Source organism: Lynx rufus, unplaced genomic scaffold, assembly GCF_022079265.1.
Source record: "Lynx rufus isolate CCGP_SWC_20201006 ecotype Redwood Valley unplaced genomic scaffold, mLynRuf1.p SCAF_2, whole genome shotgun sequence".
Taxonomy (NCBI): domain Eukaryota; kingdom Metazoa; phylum Chordata; class Mammalia; order Carnivora; family Felidae; genus Lynx; species Lynx rufus.
Genome location: NW_025814834.1, coordinates 150,205,421 through 150,229,825, shown reverse-complemented (window position 1 = coordinate 150,229,825; position 24,405 = coordinate 150,205,421). Strand labels below are relative to the sequence as shown.

Sequence of the window (24,405 nt, the reverse complement as noted above, 5' to 3'; positions counted from 1 at the left end):
TTAACTGACTGAGCCCCCCAGGCACCCCAAACTGCAGGACATTCTTAAGTGAGATGACCATTTTTTATTTTCTCTGAGTGTGGCAGTGACAAATCCAGTGACTTTTAGTAGATTAATAGTGTAAAGTATGGTATTTGATGCATACTAAGGCACCAGCAACTTTAAATGCCAACTCATAGGGGAAGGGAAGGAAAAATAAGATAAAAACTAAGATAAGACAGGGAGGCACACCATTAAGATTCTTAAATACAGAGAACAAACTGAGGGTTACTGGAGGGGAGACGGGTGCGGGGATGGACTAAATGGGTGATGGGCATTAAGGAGGGCATTTGTTGAGATGCCCACTGGGCGTTATGATGAATCACTGGGTTCTACTCCTGAAACCAATACTACACTTGTATGTTAATTAACTTGAATTTAAATAAATATATTTAAAAAAAATTAAATGTGAACTCAATGAAAAAGGCTTTCCCCCCACCCAACAGGCATTAGAGAAAAGAAATGTCATAAAACTTGGCCACCCATGAAATTTCTTGGCAATACACATATTTGTATAATTTCTAATGTATTCCTAAAGCCTAGCTCATGCCTGGCACATAGTAGGCATTCAGTTTGTTGAATTTATGAATGTTTTCCCAAGGATAGTCTTTAGTGAGGGCAGGCCCAGAGAGACTATTATGAGGATCTGCTGGGAAAGTCATTCAGCAACGTCTAAGTACCCACATCTGAGTGTGTAAAACTCTCATTAGGTGCAGTGAAGGAATCCAAAAGCAGTAGCTCCCTCCATGTACTCTTGTTAGAACACATTCTCACATGAACATCACTTAAAGTTATAAAAACATGCACATAAAATAGAAGACAGACAATAGGAAGTAATCAGATTGTTGGCACTAATGAGGAGAACTAGGATTCATTATACCGTGGGGGAATGAAATCTTCACAATTCTTTCCCAACTTATTTGAATAAAATGTAGATCCAGTCTAAGCACTCTAGTATTTTGAGGAGAAGTGTTATTTAAAAAAAATTTTTTTAAAACATTTATTCATTTTTGAGAGACAGAGACAGAGTGTGACCAGGGGAGGGGCAGAGAGAGAGGGAGACACAGAATCCAAAGCAGGCTCCAGGCTCCGAGCTGTCAGCACAGAGCCTGATGCGGGGCTCGAACCCATGAACTGCGAGATCATGACCTGAGCTGAAGTCGGGCACTTAACTAACTGAGCCACGCAGGCACCCCGAGAAGTGTTATTTTAAAGGTGTCTGAAGTCTTAAGATCCCTGGATAGTGTAAACATTGATGGGATAGGAACTGGTTTCATGTCATGCCCCTCCCCATAGTGGAAGTAACCACTTGTTCTAGGGAATCAAAGACTGCACCAGCAGCTTCAGCCTCTAAATTTACCAAACCCGGTTTCACAGTCGAGCCACTAATTGTAAATCAGTTGAATACTCCTTATCTCATCTAGTTATTTTTAATGATTACTATTTCCAACCCCCATCCCAACACACATACTCATCTTGTTCTTCCCTTTACCCCACTGATCATTTAACTTTGCCATCCTGTTGTAGATTTGCTAGTTTCTAAATATCTTACCCATGTGCACTAAGGTCTGACCATCACTGTGATAATATCCTCAAATTCAAAAGTACCATCAATATATATTCCTTTTCCTGAAACATTTCCTTTTAGCTATTCTACTTTAGAAACTTGGGCAAGTTACTTTACTTTCATAGGTCTTAAAAAAAAGAAGTTAAACTGGATTAGAGGTTTTCAAACTTATCTTGACCCATAGCAAGAAATACATTTCTACATCATGATACGGTCCACACAAAAATACATACATTTAACTGAAGTTTTAAAAAACCGTATTTATTCTTATTAGGGCTGATAGACTGATTTTTTTCTTTTTTATTGAAGTAAAATTCACATAAAATAAAATTCACCATTTTAGCCATTTTTAAAGTGTACAATTCAGTTGCTTTTAGTAATTCACTAAGTTGAGTTAATAATTACCACTACTTAATTTTGAAACATTTCTATTACCTCTAAAAGAAACCTCATACCTATTAAGCATTCACCATATTTTTTCTATTCTATTTAATTTAATTTCCTTTCCTTTCATTTCATTTCATTTAGAAATGATTCTGAATAAGACTCACTAAACTGATCTAAGGAACCACTAACTAGTGAGTCATAAGTCAGTCTGAAATAAATGCTACATAAATTACTAAGAGAACGTCTGTCTCTAAGTCTATGATGCTATTCCATTCTAGACAGTATTGCCTTCCAAATGAAATATTCTGTCTTAGAGGATTCCCACTGTAATTTTCTAAGAGGTACAACTTGCTTTTGGACTCAATTATTCATTCATTCATTCAATAGATAATCATTAGGGCGTGAATGGAAAAGAAATTTAAAAAAATAGTTTCTACCCTTCAGAGAGTTCACACTCTAATAATAGAAAGAGACTGGAATGAAAATGAATGAGTATAAATAAGAAGGGGAAGTGATTGGTTCTACCTTGCAGTGTGATGAGGAGAAGGAATTAAGAAGTTTCAAAGAAGATATGATCATAAATTGACCTCAGAAAGAATATATAGGTATTTTCCCATTGATATTTATACTTCTGCTCTAGAAGTCTTCTTCTCAGGGTTAAAATGTCACTTCCTTAAAATAGACTGTGAAAATCCCAGAAAGATAATATAGAGAAACCAGCTTTCATATTGGCCAAGAAGAAGAAAGGCAAAAAGAAAGGAATAAAAGAAGGAAAGAAAGAAACTAACATTTATTAAGTATCTACAACATGACAAACACATGTATTTTCTTATTTAATCCTACTAATAATTCCTCAAAGTATATATTCTTATCCACATTTTGTTCAGAATAAACATCTCTCACACTACTTCATTTTGGCTGTATAGGAACACATACAAACATTTCTAAGTGAGACAGGGCTATGGTGCCACAAAATTTGGTATTTCAGTGTGAAATTTTTCACTAACCACATCTAATTTGCCAATGATCTTTTAGGACTTGTCCTTTCTTAGGAAGGCAGCTATATCAAAATAATTATAGAGTGGGAAGGCAACTGATGAAGGTATTTGTAACCCAGGCTTTGTGGAGATCCAAGAAAAATGGAGATAGAGAGTAATTTAAGATTAAATATAGGCATTCCCATTAAAGTGCATGCCAGGGAAGGTTTTGACCCTATTCAGATGGCCAGAAAGGGGGAGTAATTTTAAAAAATCATGGAGAATGAATCTCCTATTTCCAAGGAGATAATCTTCCTATGGTATCTTTCTTGAAAGTTACTCTTCACCATGATAAAAAGCTAAGAGGTATGAAGAGTTTCTGGCCTGTTGAGAATAGATCATAGTGATCCAGCAACTAGAACTGTCAGAAACTGAACGGACACCAGTGCAGCATGTGGAAATAAGTAAGGCTAGAAGGCATAGGACTAGGCGTTGTTTGGGATAATGTAGCCAGTGGTGGATCTTTTTTAGGGAAACAATCTGATCAAGGACCATTGTATTTGACAAACCTGCTATAGGAGTGGGGCATGGGTGAGGTTGGAGATGGAAGGAGATTCTTGCAGGAAGCAGGAAGACAAATAGATTATTGGGTATGAGAGTGAATGTAAAGCATATGGGAAACCAAACTTGGAACATCAGAGGCCAGGAGATACCAGCTGATAATGAGGCAACAGAAGCATTGCTTCAAAGATAAGGGTAGCAAGCTCTAGGTTGTTATAGATAACAAGCAAATATAGAAGTCTGAAGGCTACTACAGCCATCAGCAACTGAGATGGATTCTTGAAAGCCTAAGAAGTGGATTACTGGTTGGTAGAAAAACATTTAAAAAAAGGAGAGACAGAAATTAGAAGTAGGAAGAAATGGAGAGAGTTAGTATTTTTTGAGTACTTATTATGTCAGGCATTATGCTGAGTGATTTACTTTTTAATTATTTTTTTTTTATTTTGAGAGAGAGAGCAAGCAGGGGAGAGGAAGGGAGGGAGGGAAGGAGAGGGAGGGATATATATATATATATATATATATAGAGAGAGAGAGAGAGAGAGAGAGAGAGGGAGAGAGAGCATCTCAAGCAGGCTCTGCTCTGTCTTGTTTAAGCCATCAGGTCTATGGATAGTTATGGCTATAACAGATTGAGCCACCAGGACATCCCTTTACTTCTTATTTAAAACTCAAATCCACCAAGAAAGTAAGACCATCCCCTTTTTAAAGACAAGAAGTCTGAGTCTGAGGCTTAGATTTCATTATTATACCTGGGGAGGGTCTATATCAGATTAGCAAAAGAAACAGAGGTAAGGAAGAGAAACACCTTTTAAACAGGGAGTTAGAATAAGCTTTAAAAAGCTTTAATGTAATATATGAAGATAAAGTAAACAAAACCAAGAAAACTTACTCTTGGGCCAGGTGCTCCAGGTGGACCCTATAACATGACAAATTTTAAAAAGAATTTGTCAGTAGATAATCTCAAACCAGGCAAGCATATAAGCATCAACAGTAAACAGATATAAATGTAAATAAACTCACTGGAGGTCCTGGTTGACCTCTTGGCCCTTGGGGACCCTAGAAGACATGAAGATAAAGTATAATATGTATCTTATGCATATGGTTTGGTATAAACAAGACAACCAAGACAACCTCTAACACTGCCTTTCATGTGAGGCAGGTTCTTAAGATTCAAAGTTGTTTTAATATTTTGAAGCTATATGCTCTTTGCACTCAAATATCACACACAATAATGAACAAGCTGGATATTTACTTTCATGTTTTATTGATACTAGACAATGAATTTGTTCATTTTAAAAATCTATTATAAATATAATATTTAAAAATGTTAATACTGCCTAAGTATGTTTTTTCCTGTTATTTCTATATACCATCCACCTAATCAGCAAAGATGAAAATTTTAGTGTTCTTAGATACCTCCTTTTCCTTCAACATCCACCTATAATTTGATTACTACTGTTGAATTCACCACCATATTCATAGTAACAGTCTTAGTTTAGTGTTAATCATGTACTGTAGACTGAATGTTTGTGTTCCCCCCAAATTCACATATTAAAGCCCTGATCTTTAGTGTGATGGCATTTGGCTGTGGGGTTTTGGGGAGGTAATTAGATCATGTAGAACCCTTATGTGGAGTCCTTCTAAGAAGAGACACAAGAGAGATGATCTCTCTTTCTCCATATGAGGATATAGCAAGAGGGCCCTTGTCTGCAAACCAGGAAGAGGACCCTCACTTGACATTGAACCTACCAGCACCTTGATCTTGGATTTCAGAGCCTCTACAACTATGAGAAATAATGTTTCTTGTTTAAGCTATCCAGTCTATGGCAATTTGTTATAGCAGTCCGAGCTAAGATATCATGTTTTGCCTGGACTCCTAATATGACATTCTGACTTTATTCTGTCTACTATGCTAACTACACTGTGCTTGTAAAATGGAAATCTAATCAGGTCATTATTCAGTTAAAATGATTCAATAGCTCTTTATTTGTCTAGAGATGATGTAAACTTCCTAAAAGTGATAGCTGCCATTTATTGAGAACTTTTTGCATACCAAGTTGTGTGCTTATTTTCTGAGAACTAACTGTATGCCAACTCATATGCTACATTTCCATTTTACAGTGAAGAAAGTGGCAACCAGCAAATAAGGGACTGAACTAGGATTAAAATGGAAGTCAATTGAATATAAAAGTATATGTTCTTTTTTTTTAATTTTAGAGAGAGAGTGTGTGCAAGTGGGAGAGAGGGGCAAAGGGAGAGAGAGAGAAACCCAAGCAGGCTCCACACTCAGCACAGAGCCTGATGCAAGGCTAGATCCCATGACCCTGGCATCATGACCTGAGCCAAAATCAAGTCAGACGCTCAACCGATTGAGCCACCCAGGCACCTCAAAAGTATGTTCTTAATCAATGTACACCCCTACCTCCTCTTCAAGATCTGGGCCTCACCTCTACTTACTCTCCCCAACACGTCCTACACCCCATCTATAACCAACTACTTGTGGATCTCTGCATCTTCAAAATTCTTTCACACATGCATTCTTTTGCATGTGCTATTTCCTTGACCAGGAATGCTCTTCCTTACCTTCTCTATCTGTGTAACTCTCATTCCTCTTCCAGTATGTCTTTAAAACTCTATACTTACCTTGCTCACTCATCCCCAGCCACCTCCCTCATGCTCAACTAACCACTTCTCCATTTCCTAGTACATAACACAGTGGAAAATCCCTAGGGATGTTTAAGAATGTCTTAGTCACCTTTTTGTTTCCTGGAACAAGAATAGTGTCTACTTCATAGTAGGTGTTTGAAAATTGCAACTGAATGGATGAATAATGTAAAAAAATTACCTCATATTAATTTAGAAATTAGAATAGTTAAAATGTATGTAGTAAAATGTGAAAAGTTATGTTGAAATTTTTCAAAATGAAACAACAGTAATCATTGTTAAGAATGTCTGCTCAGGCCACTTCAGATCCTCTGTCCCCCTCTCTCTGCCCCTCCCCTGTGCACATGTGCTTGTTCTCTCTCTCTCTCTCTCTCTCTCTCTCTCTCTCTCTCTCTCAATAATAAAGAAAAAATAAACATTAAAAAAAAGAATGCTCAAAATTTAACTTACTTGATGGTCAACTGAATGTTAAAACCATATTGAGCCAAATTCAGATTATGGTTAAAAGATGACAAAAGATCTCTCTTCAGTTGAGATCTGAATAATGTTGATGCCATGCTTGACTTACATTAATTATTTCCAGAGCTGTTGATTCTAAATATACTGTGAAAACTAGAGCAAACAACAGTAACTTAAAAAGGATAGAGCATTCCAGTACCATGCTTGCTGGACATTTCTTAGTTTGCATGGCTTATGATTATGATTTCAAGTAAAGGTACAAAACTTGTACCTCAGAAGCTACGTGATAAATTACAGAAAGGCCATAATGGAGATAGCCTTTAAAATTGTTTTTAATGTTTATTTATTTTTGAGAGAGAGAGAGAGAGATGGTGCATGAGCAGAGGAGGGGCAGAGAGAATGAGACACAGAATCTCAAGTAGGCTCCTGGCTCTGAGCTGTCAGCACAGAGCTCGATGAGGGGCTCAAACTCATGAACCATGAGATCATGACTTGAGCTGAAGTCAGATGCTTAACCAACTGAACCACCCAGGAGTCCCTAGAGATAGCTTTTTAAATATATAGAGGTTCAGAATGAATTTGGCTGTGTAAGTTTCTCTATTCTGGAACAACACTGTAAAAGTAAACCATTGACATTTAACTCCACTTAGCATATTTCTGACATTTGCAAAATCTCACTGGTGGTTCAATACAAAACATGTATCTTATCTGTGACTTTGAAAGAAGAAATTATCATAGAAAGAAGAAACTATTTCTACTGCAGATTTTATTGGTTTCTTTTCAGCTTGTTATACAAAACAAGTCAAGTCATCACAAATGTCATCAAATGAAATACTTAAAACCAAACAAGACAGGGCAAGACAGCCCTAAGAAAACAACTGTCTAGAATGAAGCAATTAGCCAAGTAAAACAAAATATTATTCAACAATATAACATTTATTAGTTTTCTATTCCTTTAGTCCACCATTAAGAAAAAGTGATTCACTATCTCTAGCTACTATATAAAAAAGTATCTAGGGACACCTGGGTGGCTCATTTGGTTGAGTGTCCGACTTCAGTTCAGGTCATGATCTCACAGCTTGTGAGTTCAAGCCCTGCGTTGGGCTCTGTGCTGACAGCTCAGAGCCTGGAGCTTTGGATTCTGTGTCTCCCTCTCTCTCTGTCCCTCCCCTGATCCATGCTCTGTTTCTTTCTTTCTCTCTCTCTCAAAAATAAACATTAAAAAAAGTATATGAATCAGTTTATTATAAAAGCAGTTTATAATAAAACCATGATTGTCTATGTTAATTTCCTAAAGGGAAACTAATTTATGTGAATGATTATGATGGTTATTTGGCCATAGTCAAAACCCAACCATTGGAAATAGACTTTCTTTCCATTTAATCCCAGAATTTACATTTGATTCTTCAAAGGTAACATTTTTTCTTACACTTTAAAAAATATTGATAAGTGCATGTCTTTGAACCTGAGTATGTTAGACTTTGCCTTTTTGTGAAGGCAATCTTGATTTAATTTCATAATCTTTAGGCTGGCTTAGGTACAGAGAGCTTCTTTATTCTCAGTTATAAATTGAGAAGCTTCCATTGCTTAGCAGCATCCTGGGTCTCTACTCAGTAGGTGTAACTAGAAACTCTTCTTTTTTCCCAGTTGTGACAACCAAGTATGTCTCTACAAATTGCCAAATGTCTCCTGTGGTGTATATGTGGTGGGGGGATGGCTCCTGGTTGAGAACAACTGATTTAGAGGGTTTAAATGGGAATTTAGTAATATTAAATAGTATTATTATAAGTAATGTGATTAGGATGGAATCAGTGAATTGTAAGGCACCAAGGATAACTACAAATTAGGAGTCGACTCGTGGAATCTGCCATGTAAATGGCTGGACTATTCTAAATGTAGGTGAGGGGTCTATATATACCATCTTCCTTACCCAAGTTGCTCCTAAAACTTATTTTTGAGAGGTATGATGATTAATAGAAACATACAATGGTGTGGGAATCGGGAGACCTGGGCTCTGGTCTTGTCTCTATACCTAATTAACTGTATTTCCTTGAGTGAGTTGTTGCACGTTTGGATCTCAGATACCTCAACTGTAACAAGATTTGGTGAAGATCAATCTCTAAGGTTCACTTCAAAATTGTGATTTTCAAATGTTTTATCAATTTTCTTCCTCATATTTTGCATGTATTCTAAAGGAGATATTTCTCATGTATTGCTTAATGAGCTGTAGCCCTTTTTTTTAAAGGCATGAATCATTATTTGGTCTTGGTAAAAGATGGCATAGCTTTATAAATTGGTAAGAATGGCATAGTTTATAAATTCTTATGCCAGCTTCATGGAACATTTAAAAATAAGATTTACAAAGCCCGCTTGATAGATTCTTGTGTTTCTGATCTTTGTACAAAGAGTGGAGTGTCATATTTGTCTCAATACAATAGATCTTCGCTAATAAAAATTCATTCCAAAAATGCCCCATGTACTGGTATTATTTGAGGCTGACCCCCTCGAGGATATTTGGAAATATAATAGCTAGAAGTGTTCAGGCATTCAATTATTTAAATCATTCCCTTAAAACAAACCTGTAGAATATACTGAAAAAAAATCCTAATGAGAGTATAAGTAATGTTACTAAGCTTTTCCAGATTATGGTTTAATTGCACATTTTATGGAGTAAATTAATTGCAGATGATCTCTAGGAATTAAAAAATTACTTTTATAAAGTTCCTTAAACCATAGTGGAATCAAAAGAAAATAGATGATAAAAAGATATTTAATACCAGTTATTCAACAACAAAAAACCAGAATGAACCAATAAATTCTAATGCGCCACAGCTAATGTGGCACATTTTCAACAGCTAATGTTATTACCCATACTAAATGCTGCTGTGTCCCCTTCCTTGTACTAGGAGTCTGTACTTTATTTATGAAGGGAGCTATGGGAATCAACAGAGCAAAAGACTAGTAAGTATATCAATTCAATAAATGCTACTTTACCAGCCAGAATTGAAAATACTTGTTAACTTTTAATTTTAGGGAACAGCATTTATTTATTTATTAATTCATTTCTCAAATATTACCCACTACATAGCAGGTTCTATTCTGGATACTGATAACCAATGTATCAAACAAAGTTCCCTGCTCTCCTAGAGTTTATATTCTAGCAGAGGAAACAGAAAAATAATTTCAAATACTGCTAACTACTATGAAGAAAACAAAACAGGATGTTGTGAAAGAGAATGACCAGGAATGTGAGACTGAACAGTCATGGAGGGCTTCTCTAAAATGGTATTTGAGGCGAGACCTGAATCATGAGATAAGAACCAATCGTGTGAGGAACAGATTGCGTTTTCTAGGTAAAAGGAAGGCATGTTCCAAAGAATAGAGACAAAATCAGCTTGGTGGCAAGGGGAAAGGGGCACATCATGAGTTTAGAGAGGCCAACCAGGGCTAGTTCTTGTAGGGCATGGTAGAAAGGTAAGGAATTTGGATTTTTTTCTAAGTGCAAGAAGGAGTCATAGGAAGGTTTTAAAGAGGAGAGTGATAGAATCTGGTTTATGCTTTAATGGTATCACTCTGTTGCTGTGTAGAGAATGGATTGTAGTGGAGAAAAGTGGAAGGAACACTAGGAAGTCAGGAATCCAAGGAGACATCATGGCAATCTGGACAAAAGTGCTAGTGATAAAGAGTGGGAGAGGTGTGTGAATTCAGAATAGGAATTAGACTTGACAGGAGCTAATCTCTGCTTTAAAGAACTCTTCCTTATGTTCTATGCCTTTCTTTGTTCTTTTATGGGGGATCTGCTTATTTTTCTTTTATGTAGAATCATAAACTCTTACAGCTGGAAGGGACTTTGAGGGTATAAATTCTAATTCCTTAGTGCAAAACTACCAGTCCAGTAACTCAGAAAGATAGTCCTTAGGCTTCTAGAGACAAGCATTCATTATCATGTAAAACTATCTTGTTTTAAAGCAGTGCCTTATTATATTAGCAGTTCATTATTATATTGAGCTGGAATCAGCCTCAGCATTCCATCCATTTAGTTAACAGTATCTATTCTGCGTTAATTATGTGTTAAATCCTGTGATGGGCTTGGAATTAGGGCAAGTCAAACATGCTTCCTGGTCTCACGGAGCTCACTGTCTGTGAGGGAGCTAAGCACAGAAATTGAAAATTCAATTCAGTAAGTAAATAATTTAAAATTTATTCTCTAGAGTTACTCATATTATACGTATTCTTCCTTTCAAATATTTAAAGACAGCTATCATGTTCCAACACCTCAAATATTTTCTAATTTATTCACCAGTAATTTACTAAATATTTATTTAGCACCAACTATACAACACAGGCACTATCTTGGGTGTTGCAGACACAGCTTTAAAACGAACAACAGGTAAAATATCTGTGTCATGGAGCCTATATTCTAGTGAGGAGAGATATAATAAGCAAAAAACAGGTAAAGAAACAGGTTTAGAAAAGACAGGGAATTGAGGCAGATGGGCACATTGCTATTTTACATAGGCTAGGCAGAAAAAGCCTCTTTGATAAGAGGACATTTAAGAAAAGACTGGGGAACACTTGCCAGGCATTGTACGAGGTCCTGGCTACTAGTTCTTATGTCCACAGGTGGCAGTTGGGTTGAGGATAAAATGTCACTTAACTTAAATTAACTTAAATTAATTACAACCTCATAAATAGGAACTACAGGGATAAAAAACATGGGCAAGAAAAAGCAGGTGCAAAACCCAGGAAGCAAAGAGAGAGCAATGAGAACAAGGAAAGGGATGATAAGGTTGCAGAGTCTGGTAAGGGTTAAACATCCCAGCTATTTCAACTGGTTTTTCTAGGACATGGCTCCTCGATACACCACTGATCTGAGACAGCCTTTCTCCGAATATGCTTTAATTTTGTCCATGTTCCCCTTTGGGGATGGCCTGACTGGTGTTACCACCTGCTTTATTCTGGGTGCCATATGTCTATCAGTGCAACCTAAAATTTCAGGCATAATCTGCTGAATTTGAAAGCCATCAGAGCCACTGAATTTTCTTTCACGTGAAATGCCTGTGAAATTGTCAGAATTACTTGAGGTTTCCTAACTCTGACAAAAGCTGACGTTCCAGCCACAGTACTTGGAGAGAACTGGTCAGGAAGACAGTTGGAGACAGACAAGTCTAGAAAATGAACTAATTCCAAGCCTCTCTACTTTTCCTTTCCCCTTTCCACTCCTCCTGGGAAATATGACTTCACTGTGTACAGATATCCTTGCTTTTGGCTGTAGCAAGACTGCTGAGAAGATAGGAAGGCCACATTTCTGCAAATTAAAAACATCTATTTTAGGGCACCTGGCTGGCTTAGTTGGTAAAGCATGCAACTCTTGATCTTGGGGTTGTGAGTTCAAGTCCCTCGTCGGTGTAGAGTTTACTTAAAGATAGTATCTTAAAAAAAAGAAAAAGAAAAACATCTATTTTGAAGCCCTCTGTGGGTTCTTAGCCTCTCTGAAACCATATACATTTCCTTTTTCAGCTAATTAATATAACTGCAACTTATTCTGAGCCCCCAAGCACACCTTATGGTGACAAGCCATGTCAGCTGTCAATGCAATTTCATTATCTTTTAAGCCAAGACTTTTCTGCAACCTTTAAATTTATTCTTATTTGCCTTCTGCACTTGGTTTTAATCCCCTTCATATTACTCTGTGCCTGCTCTCTGTTTATGGCTGCTGCTTTAGTAAGTTCAGCAGGATCTCTGCTGGGAAAGTGGCTTCTTGACAAAATACCTTCTTTAACCTGGAAGCATTGGCATCCCAGAAAAGTAGGAAATAGTGCCAGTGTAAGCCACTTAGTGCTGGAAAGTGCTACGTGTACCTTTTGCCCATCCTCTCACAATTGTTTCCAATTGGCTGAAATATACAACAATTGATACGCTTCTGCTTTGCACCTCTTTAGCACTGAGTGAACACAGTGGGTATATCCTTGAGGCGATGTGGCAGTCCTCTTATTCCAGCACTGGTGAAGAAGGCTCACAAGGCAAATGCCTGATGCCTGACAAGGCAAATATGCCATTTCACACAGTGATCTGGGAAGAATTTGATCAGCAGGTTCTTAAATATGTTTAGGGGTTATCAGGTTTCACTGTAATGTACTATCTAGATTAGTTCTACTTCCGAAATACTGTAATTTTATTTTTATTTCACAAGTATCAGAGACATAATAATAATAATAATAATATAATAAAACAAGGTCCTTGCTTTCATGGAACTTATATAGCCTAGTGACAAGTGATAATATAACCATAAATTTAAACTTACAGTTTCACCTCTAAAGCCTTTTTCACCTCTGGGTCCCTACAAGAAAACAGGAAATGTTAGTTTAGTGCTATTGATAGTTATTTATCAAATGTAGTTGAGGCTATACACAGAAACATGATAACTTATGTTTTTGTTTTTTCTATCCAGCAAGACATATTGAGTAAATTTATATAAATTCTAGTTTCCTTTTCCTGAGTAAAGCAAAGTAAAACAAAATCAAAAACAAAAACAGTTTATTGATTTATCATACTATCCACGAAGTGAGTGAGACAGGGATAACAGGCACTTAAGTCAAAACAGCTGATCTGACAATCAAATACCAAACCACTTAGAAGGGAAGTTACCAGATTAAATTCTTCTAATCTTTGTCTTCCCTAGCCTTTGAAAACCTTGTTTCTAGGATGGTGCCTTTTTTTTTTTTTTCATCTTCTCTTTCTATTCCTCCTTCTGTACATCCCACAAATTTTGATATGTTGTATACATTTTCATCCAGTTCAGAATATTTCTAACTCTTTTTGAGATATCCTCTTGGATCCATGGGTTATTTAGAAGTGTGGGGTTTAATTTTCAAGTGTTTGTAGATTTTCTTATTATCTTTCCAATTTACTGATATTTACTTTAATTCCATTATGACCAGAAAACATATCTTGTATGACTTCAGTTCTCTTAAGTTTAGTACAAAATTTTTTATGACTCAAACTATAGTCTATTTTGGTGATTTTCCATGTACACTTGACAAGAAAGTGTAGTCTGCTGTTAGATGAACCTACTGTTTTAGAAATTCCTGTTAATATTTTTGTTTTCATCCTTGTGGAAATTATTTATGTATTTTTTTTATTTTGAAAAAGATAATACTCTTCATCTTTTCTTTTTTTTTTTTTTTAAATTTTTTTTTAACGTTTATTTATTTTTGGGACAGAGAGAGACAGAGCATGAACGGGGGAGGGGCAGAGAGAGAGGGAGACACAGAATCGGAAACAGGCTCCAGGCTCTGAGCCATCAGCCCAGAGCCCGACGCGGGGCTCGAACTCCCGGACCGCGAGATCGTGACCTGGCTGAAGTCGGACGCTTAACCGACTGCGCCACCCAGGCGCCCCCTCTTCATCTTTTCAAAAACCTGAATTTACACTTTCACAATATGTTATGATGTTTTCCATATCAATCCACATTTCTCTGGATAATTATAATGCTTACTTGGTATTTAATAAATGATAATATTTTTATTGAATTTTCTACTAGATTATTTCTAATTTTTGTCATGATAACCCTGTGATAAATATCCTTGTACTCCATAAAAGTTGTCCTCCAGAAAGTGTGTTTGTAATTGCACGCACACCTGCAAAATATGGGCGTCTGTATGTCTTGACACATGCCATGTACTATAATTCTTTGTTAATCTTGCAGGCTAAAAATACTATCTCATTATTTCACCATTTATATTACTTTTTTGTGTGTTTCCTATCTTGTTACTCACTCATTTTTTTAAATGTTTCTATTTATTTTTGAGACAGAGAGAGACAGAGCATGAGCAGAGGAGGGGCAGAGAGAAAGGGAGACAAAGAATCCGAAGCAGGCTCCAGGTCCTGATGCAGGACTTGAACTCACAGACTCTGAGATCGTGACCTGAACTGAAGTTGGGTGCTCGACCAACTGAGGCACCCAGGTGCCCCTGTTATTCACTCTTCAAAATTAGTAACTTCCAAACACTAATTAAAAAAATTTTTTTAATGTTTCTTTGAGAGAGAGCGAGCACGTGTGCAAGTGGGGGAGGGGCAGAGAGAGAGGGAGACAGAGGATCAGAAGTGGGCTCTGTGCTGACAGCAGAGAGCCTGATACCGGGCTTGAATTCATCAAGCCTGTGAGATCATGATCAGAACCGAAGTCAGACGCTTAATCGACTAACCCACCCAGGTGCCCCCCAAAACTAATTTTTTTTAACATTTTATTTTTGAGAGACAGGGAGCAAGAGAGTGCTAGCAGGGGAGGGGCAGAGAGAGAGGGAGACAGAATCTGAAGCAGACTCCAGGCTCTAAGATGACAGCAGAGAGCCCAATACGGGGCTCAAACTCATAAACCATGAGATCATGACCTGAGCTAAAGTCAAATGCTCAACTGACTGACCCACCCAGGTGCACCCCCCACAAGAACTAATTTTTAAGATATCTCTATAGAACTTGTTTTTAATACCCTCCCTCACCTCCAGCCCAGTATTAACAAGTAGGTACATACCTTTCCATACTTTTTTTGATGAAATACTGACAAATATATTAATGTATGTATGGGGTGATTGGTAATATTTTATAAAACTGATCTCATATTGTATACTCTTCTGTGAATCAGATTTTTCACACTTAACAATACAGCATGAACAACCACAAGTCCACTGAACTAGATATAAATAGTTGTTTCCAATAGTTGCATAATATTCTATGAAATGGCTGGACCACTATTTACTCAACCATTCCTCTACAGATGAACATTCATGTGATTTCAAACTTTTTTTCCTAATATAGCCAGTACTGTGAAAAAAACTTTCTATAATTTATGAGTACTTAATTTTTATGGCACAAATTTCTCAAAGTGGAACTGATTGGTCAAAGGGTATATATACTTATATTTTAACAAATATCCTTCCATGAAGGCTATAATTCACATTTCTACTGATGATGAGTACTGTTCTCCCTAATCCCCTTCTGAGAGGTTAGATGTAATATCTCATTATTACTTTAATTTGCATTTATGTGACTGTAAGTTAGGAAAGCATCCTTCCAATAATTATTGACCCTTTGGATTTGTTCTTCAATTTTTTTATTGAGTTTCTATCTTTCTCATACTAATTTGTAAGAGCTCTTTATACATCAACTCGTATGCTTTTGCAATTATTTTTGCCCAACTTATATTAATTTTGTTTATGGAAACTTTTTCCATACAAAATTTAAAATTTTCAAGTATTCAAATACATATTCTGTTCTTTTGTGGTTTTCAGATTTCCTTTCTTATACAAAAGGTCTCCTCAGGGGCACCTGGATGGCTCCGTTGGTTGAGCATACAACTTTGGCTTAAGTCACAGTCCCACAGTATGTGAGTTTGAGCTCCACAGAGGGCTCACTGCTGTCAGTGCAGAGCCTGCTTTGGATCCTCTGTCTGCCTCTTTCTCTGCCTCTCCTCTGCTCATGCTCTATCTCTCTCTCTCTCAAAAGTAAATTTAAAAAACATTAAAAACAAACAAATAAATAAATAAATAAAGGTATCCTCAACCCTTAAGCTATACTTCAGCTTTCTAGATTTGTTTTTTATACTTTAAAGTCTTTTTAAAAAAGATAAAAAAAAAAAGTTGGGTGAAATAGGGTTCTAATTCCTTATAGTAATGCTGTGACTTAAAGTAATTCCATCTCCCTTTCCTGTCACCGGTATAGGAATGGACATGTAGCTGATCAATGGACATGAGGAAAAATGCAGTGGAAGGCTTCTGGAAAAAACTTAATTTTTCCCAAGATAGGGCTATAGATCAGTTTTCACTTTGGATAATTATATCTGGATGTAATTGCTGAGAAATTGTAGTCATCTTTCTATAAGCCTAATTATGAAGATCACATTCAGGATGATAGAGCAGAGACGTGGAAAGAACCTGGTCTTGGACAACATAACAAAATCACTAAGTAAGCCAAATCCGAATCCCTTCCTACCTCTGGGCTTTCCATTAATGTGATATAAATTTCCTTATTATTAGAGCCAGTTTGATTCAGGGTTCCTATTAACTTACAGCCCAAATCATCCTGATATACCATTTCTGTTATAATTAGATTCCTATATATTCCAAGATCTAATTTTGGACTCTAGCCTGTTAAACTCATCTATTTGTTTATTCCTTTGTAATACCCTATAGTTTCATTTACAATGATTTTGAAGTAATGTTTCCTTATTTGCAAAAGCAAGTCTTCCATCCCCCACCACTATTTTTTTTTTCCACAAAGTTTTGGCCACTCTCAAGTGCTTATTCTTTCATAGTGAACTTTTCTTAGAAGTTTCTTCTTAGAATGGAAAAAATAGAATATGGAAAAAATTTGACGCGCATGCTGAATATTACAAGGGCTTTTAAGAACTATCTGTAAACAAAACACAGTGAGGTATTTTAATTGAGCCATTTCTTTATCATGGTTTCCTTGACCAATTGATATTTCACATTTTTGACAGAACAGAACAATCACTGAGTAATCAGAACAGTATGTGCTCCTTAGCTTATTGAAGAACCACCCACCAAAATATGAGAATTCTCCCACTTAAAGTCTCCCACGTAGACTATATAGCTCTGAGTAGTAAATGCTGAAAATCTAGAGAAGTGTTGACGTATACATTTCATATTTGTAAAATCAAAAATTCAGCAACTTTGGTGGGAAATTCTTCCCTAATTTATCAAAGAGAATAGTTGGACTTAATACCTGAAACATTCCATTTTATACATTAAAACTCTATGTCTCTCTACATAACACTTTGAAATCGTTCAAAATATTGGTTCCCTGCAGGGAATACGCCTTTCCTCCCCAAGTCTCAATTTGCCCCTATCTACTGGGTTCTTTCTTTTGTATTTTTACACTACTGTTGGTATTGTAAAACTCTCCCATGACTTCACCAACCATTGTTTTATTTGTCAAATTTATAAAGGCACTGGTATCTACTAATTACCTCAGTCCTCTCCAGATGCACCTTGAAAGGAGGAGAAAAGCACTGTTCTTGAAGGAAGAAACATCACCTATGTCATTCACTAGCTGTACCACCTTGAATAATTAGGCGAACCTCCATGAACCTAATCTGTTTCCCTGTGTCTTAAATGCAAATAATACCTACTTCAAACGTTTTCTGTAACAATTTGAGAAAAGTTATTAAATGTTTAAATTCTTTAAGAATTTGACAAAAGTTATTAAATGTTCCTTCCTCACTGAAGTATGTACTTTATCGTCTACTGTAATTTATTTTCTTCAACGTTTTATTTATTTTTTTTTTTATTTTTGGGACAGAGAGAGACAGAGCATGAACGGGGGAGGGGCAGAGAGAGAGGGAGACACAGAATCGGAAACAGGCTTCCAGGCTCTGAGCCACCAGCCCAGAGCCCGATGCGGGGCTCAAACTCACAGACCGCGAGATCGTGACCTGGCTGAAGTCGGACGCTTAACCGACTGCGCCACCCAGGCGCCCCTGTAATTTATTTTCTTAAAGATCACTGTTAACTACTCGCTTCTTGAAACTCATCTATCTGAACCTTGTGCTTTTCTGTTTTTCCTGCTTTTTCCTGTTCTTTTTTTTCCTGTTTTTCCCACCAACTATCTCTTTACTTTATAGTGGACACTTCCAAATACTCAAATCTTGGCTGCCTTTTGCTATACTTTCTCCCTCAGAACATGGATTCTTTTTCATGCGTTAGTGATCACCTCTATGCTAATACTGCTCAACCCACCTCCCTTGTTCTATTTTCCTTTCTCTACTCCACAGTTTTATGTGTCTACCTCACTATATACACCTTCCTCATTACACACATAATCTCTAAGTTCTCAATAATCACCTTCCAGATGAAAACATAACATCTGTTTTTGCCCTTGGCTTCTCAAACACTCAGCGTGATCCTTTTTGAATTACTCCAGAAATAGGATTAAAGAGGAAAAAATAAGAATACGAAAAAGAAAAGGAAGACCTATATTGTAACAAACTTACAGTTCTACCTGTTGGGCCTATTATACCTTCTTTGCCAAAGGGGCCAGTGTTTCCCTGTTGGGGTAAAAGAACATCAGTCAGTCTCACTGCCGGTATAAAGAAGAAAAATTCTAGAAAATTTCTTGTGCAATGGTAAAACAGTCCATATCTGCATCATTCAAAATTTTTTTAAAATATCATAAAATCAGGAGAAATCATAGTACTTTTGATTTGCAGCATGTGACACAATTCTGTACATTATAGATTCCTATCGGGAGAATTACATCTGTATAATTTCTAACAAACATAAATCAGCCTTATAATTTTCATGTAGTGATATAACTTCAATGATGCCATTTTACATGTGGGTCATTTCATAACAAATGCAATTACTTTACATAAATAAGACTATATAGAATGATAAACAAAAATTTTGAATAACTTTCTTTACAGATGTTGAAGGAGATGTCTAAGGGACATGCAGCATGGAACTGAGAGAAAGTATGGGAATGAAACATAGAGCATCACAGGCGACCAACCTCAGTTTCTCCATCTGTTACATAAGATTGCATACTTCATAGGGCCATTATTAGAATTAAATGAGAAAAATGATTTTGAAACCGTAAGCTGTTATTGATTATGAAGATCACCTTGAATAAGCCCAATCTGGTGAACTCCTCCCAAACTAAATATGGAACATATCTTTTTTTTCAACTGAAGTATAACTCACATCCAATGTTCTATTAGTTTCAGGTGTACATCACAGTGATTCAATGTTTTTATACATTATAAAATGATCCCTACAATAAGTCTAGTTACCACCTGTTACCAGACAGAGGCTACTGTAATTACTGACTATATTTCCTATTCTGTACATTACATCCCCATGACTTACTTATTTTATAACTGGAAGTCTGTAACTCTTAATTCCCCTCACCTATTTTGCCGGCCTCCCAACTCCTCCTCTCCTCTGGTAACCAACAGTTTGTTTCCATATGTCTACGTGTCTGTTTCAGCTTTGTTTTGTTGGTTTGTTTTATTTTTTAGATTCCATATATAAATAAGATCATACTGTATTTTCCTTTCTTTGTCTGACTTACTGCTTCTTTATGAATACAAAACACCTGTTTTAGTTATTTTCCCTCAAACTCCATGCCCAGTTCCACTGGCAGCAAATTTCAGTCTTTCTGGCTCACACTTAACCTGAACACTTAAATGTAGATATCTAATAGGATTTCTTTGTCCAACTCCTGCTAAGGTGCAGAAAATACTATCAGTTGAGATCATTATGTCATGGAGTCTATCAATAGATGGACTAGAATGAGCCTAGAATGAAAGAAATTAGCTGGTGCTCTAAAAGTAAATCTAATAGAATCACTTTTAAACACAAAGATTGACTTTAAGTGATAATTTGTAAATATGGTACCTAAATCTCAAAGATCCACAATCAAATAAAGAGAGTTGATTTCCTAACCTAATCAAATATAAGCCCTAGACTGGTTTATCACTGAAAAAAAGTCCACAAAGCTTTAACATAGTGAACTTGGCTGTGATCGAGCTATTTAGAATGATTTGTTAAAAGAATGGAGAGGTATTCATGAACTCTAGAAAACAAAGATCAAAACAGCAAAAAAAATTGTCTATGTTTATTTAAATGTGTCCGAAAGATGAGGTGTTATGATTTGAATGGTTGGTGCCAGTTAACTACATAAATAATCTTTGAAATGGAGGACAATTAATCCAGATTTCCTACTTCAATTGATTTAATTTATTTAATCATCAAATATTTATTGATTATTGAGCAAGAACTAGCCACTTAATATCCATTCTATATTCTAATTATGCAACTAGCAAGCAACTTTGTAACATATTATTTGGTCATTCAGCTGTGGATTAAAATTTTGGTTCTTCTACTTGCCACCCATGGCCTTGAGCAAATTACCTTTCAGAGACTTCGTTTGCCCACTTGAAAAATGGGGATAATAGCATCTCTTGCAATGTTTTTATGAGGATTGAATGATATAAGGGTAACACACTGAGCACTGGTACATAATAGTTTCTTACAAAACATTAACCTATCATGACTTTCACTTGTATCTATAATGACTTAATAAGAGATAGCTGCATTTATGCATTAGTATTTGTAAGCAGTTATCAGAACTTTACCATTGGTGAACTGATACAGTTTCTGGAGCTGCAAAGCAGTATAGGCTCAGACCCTGGCCGACAGAGACCCAGCACTTTGTAAGATTCTGTTTAGAACAGATGCTAGGCGGGGCGCCTGGGTGGCGCAGTCGGTTGGGCGTCCGACTTCAGCCAGGTCACGATCTCACGGTCCGTGAGTTCGAGCCCCGCGTCGGGCTCTGGGCTGATGGCTCAGAGCCTGGAGCCTGTTTCCGATTCTGTGTCTCCCTCTCTCTGCCCCTCCCCCGTTCATACTCTGTCTCTCTCTGTCCCAAAAATAAATAAACGTGGAAAAAAAATTTAAAAAAAAAAAGAACAGATGCTAGGCAGGAAGCCAACTTCTCTTTGAGTACCAAGAAAGGATTAACTGATTGAGAACTTAATAAAACTAGAATGAATGGGTTTAATTAGTAGAGAACTTAACATATATAAGAACTTCAAAGCAATATTTATTGTAGAGAAGCCTGTCCACATATAACTCACCTGTGGATAATCAAGAATAGGGCTTTATATAAAAGCCCTAACTTTCCACAGTTCTTCAGAAATCATAAAAATAATTAATAAATTTGCACCTGAAGAAATGCTGAGGAGGGTCTTTAAATAACCACGTCCCATGACAACACTGACCTTTGTATTACCGAAAAGAATTTATGCTAAGAGTTGGGGAAAGGGTGCAAGATTTCAAAAATTTGACTTTTCATTTAATATTTTGTGTAAGACAGTGGTTTTCAGCTGTGAGGTTTTTCACGGCTCCTTTCTCCTACTTCTGGACCACTCTCCTGCCTCTCTCTGCTCTCTTCACCCTCGCCCTAGCAGCTGCAGTTAGCCTAGGGGGTGTCACTGCTGCAGGCAAACCACGGCTCGATGTTTTATAGCTTGTTTTCTTTTCAGTTTTATACATCATCTCATCAATTAGGAGACTGGTTAGTAGAAACAGAAACAAAACCAAAAAGCAAAAAACACACCAACAAAAACTGCTGATGGCTTATTTATCCCTATTTATATTTGCTATAGTTTGCAATTCCAGGCACCGACCAGCTAATTGGAATTCTTCGGACGCCAATCTTTGCAACTCTTTAAGCAGTTCCTCATCACTCTCTAGGGATACCCACCCCTGAGCTGGGGAAACATTGGTATTGGGAAATATTTTTCAAAGTGTGGGGTGAGGAGCTCTGGCCATAGGCAAGCCTCCTCCACGTGGCGCATGGGTGTGGTCTCTGGTCTCTGGTTATATTAATGCTGGTAACATGAAACCCTTTATTTTTTGTTCTGAGTGTAAGTTAATAAATACATTACCCAGTGTCAACATTAATTCTGATATGTACTGTAAGTAAGAGCTAGGAATATGGTTGTCTATGGGGTCTTTTGCTCAAATTAGTATGTGAACTGAAAAAGGCTGAGAACCCTTGCATGTGATCTAATGGGTTTCTATCTTAAAAGTCATTTTATTAAGTTATTAATTTGGAGTATATCAATTTCAGAGTTCTTAATGCTGATTCCTGCAATCAGCAAAGAAACACAATTTCTGGGCAAGTACAATGACTTTATACTTACTCTCTGTCCAACAGGACCTTTAGGACCTGATATTCCAATGATGCCAGCATCTCCCTCAGGACCCTAAAAATATAATAAAAATAAAAAGTCAAAATCTTTAATTCTGTATGGACATTTTACAAGTTAAATAATCTTGTAACAATTTATTAAGAGTTGGCTCTGAAAATATGGAATGTAAATGGATAGTTAATGATGTGCATGCTGAGTGCTTTGGAGGAACTGTACAAAAGTGTGCAATTTACTTTGAAGTACACCAAAGTGAATTGAGAGAGGGAGAGAGGGACAGATAGATACATGATAAAGCAAGTGGAGTAAAAAGCTATGGTAGAATCTAGGTAATAGGTATACGGGTTTTCACCCATTCTCTCAACTTTGCTGTATGTTTGAAAACTTTCACAATAAAATGTTTGGGAAAATGGAATGTGAGGGAGACAAAAGCAAATTATTCAATAAAATTGGTAGGGAAATCTATAGCTACACAAATTTTAAATTAACACATTTAAAATTCAAACATATAACTGTACCAACTAAAATTTTACAGATTAAAATATACAAAAACTCAAGTCAGAGACTAAACACTGGTATTTCAACATCTTTCTGATGAATAGCAGAAAACATGTAAATGTACCCTGGGGCCTGGGAATCCTTGGAAACCTGTCAAACCTTGGACACCATGTTCTCCCTGCAATGTGAATAGATACGATCATCATTATTGTGCAACGGTGGCCTGATCTGGAGAAAAATAATATTTAGTGAATTTCTGAGTTGGCACATACAGGCTGCCCTTTAAGGCCAGGCTCTCCACGTGGTCCTTGATCACCTTGTGCTCCTCCGTGGCCTCTTTTACCTTGAATTCCAGGTTGTCCAGGTAGTCCTTGTTCGCCCTATGGGCAAAAAAAGAAAGGTGATCTTGACTTTAGAATCTACCAACATAATTGAAACCCAAATACAAGTCCATCTTTAGGTATAGTACAGGACACTTAGGAGATCAAATTCTGCATGGTCATTCTTCCTACTGATATTTTCCACATAAGTAATATTTGATTATAATGAACAATACGTGTAGCCGTGGGGAAAGAAAATTCCAAGGATTATGGCCGTAAGTGTGGAAAGAAGAGGGAAGGGGGTACCTAGAAGCTAGAAAGAAGGCAGTGGGGCTAACGAGAGAATGGTGAATGTGCGGTGTGTGTGTGGGTTGTATATTACATATGACGGAATGTGCACTATATTTGAGTTGATGTTATTTTGCTGTGTTCTTCTTACCATACAGAGATGATTCAGCTTATACAAGAAACAGAGCAGATTCTCCTGAAGTGTGAACCCTGGTTTTTGTCATGGTTGTCTTTTCAATCCTGTCATTAAGAAATTTCTATTACCTGTTTCTCAAGGTTCCTTTGATATAAATTCCCTTTATCTCCTCTAAAATTCCACTTAATGATATACTTAATCGCCATTATTTTATTTGCAAAGGTTAAGTCTTTTCTAAATTTACTTTTATTTTGTTTTTCAAGTGAAAGTTGAAATATCTTTCACACCATGTCTAAAAATAAGAATCAGGTAGAGTTTGCAGATAAGTTAATGAAAAACGAAGCTTGGTAGACTTTAATCAAAGATTCTTTAAGATTAGCACATTATCTTTCACTGTCTGAAGACAAAGATATAGCTTTGGGACTTGACAAATATGGATCCTTTTTATTGCAGATTCACACATTAAAGAGAGGAATCTTATTTCTTTTCCTAGTTTTAGCATTTGTTCAACTACTTTGAATTTTAGTGGAAAGGGATGTGTCATTTCCAGTTTACCCATATGGATCAGAATATCTGTACATTCTTTAGAAGTGGAACTATGAAAAGTTAAGAGGTAATATGATGACGGTGACAACATCTCAATCCTAGGCTTTTATGAAATCACTTTAGACACTAGACTAATCTCTTTGTTGTCTGGGTCAGTTCTGCACTGAGATAGCTCTGAAACAGGTTTTGTTTGGAAAGCCTATTGACATGTGACAACATTCCATTCAATG

The 24,405-nt window shown here is 36.6% G+C and overlaps 1 protein-coding gene across 1 annotated transcript in view; it reads right to left on the bottom strand.

Annotated features, from left to right (window-relative positions):
• Positions 1-24,405, bottom strand: part of COL24A1 (collagen type XXIV alpha 1 chain) — a 413,841-nt gene that overhangs the window by 22,780 nt on the left and 366,656 nt on the right. Inside the window, exons 49-55 of the mRNA XM_047085469.1 lie at positions 23,158-23,265; positions 23,010-23,063; positions 22,382-22,444; positions 18,665-18,718; positions 12,959-12,994; positions 4,552-4,587; positions 4,421-4,447 (exon numbers count right to left, since the gene is read on the bottom strand). Of these exons, the coding sequence (XP_046941425.1) occupies positions 4,421-4,447; positions 4,552-4,587; positions 12,959-12,994; positions 18,665-18,718; positions 22,382-22,444; positions 23,010-23,063; positions 23,158-23,265 (378 nt within the window). The remainder of the gene's footprint in view (positions 1-4,420; positions 4,448-4,551; positions 4,588-12,958; positions 12,995-18,664; positions 18,719-22,381; positions 22,445-23,009; positions 23,064-23,157; positions 23,266-24,405) is intronic.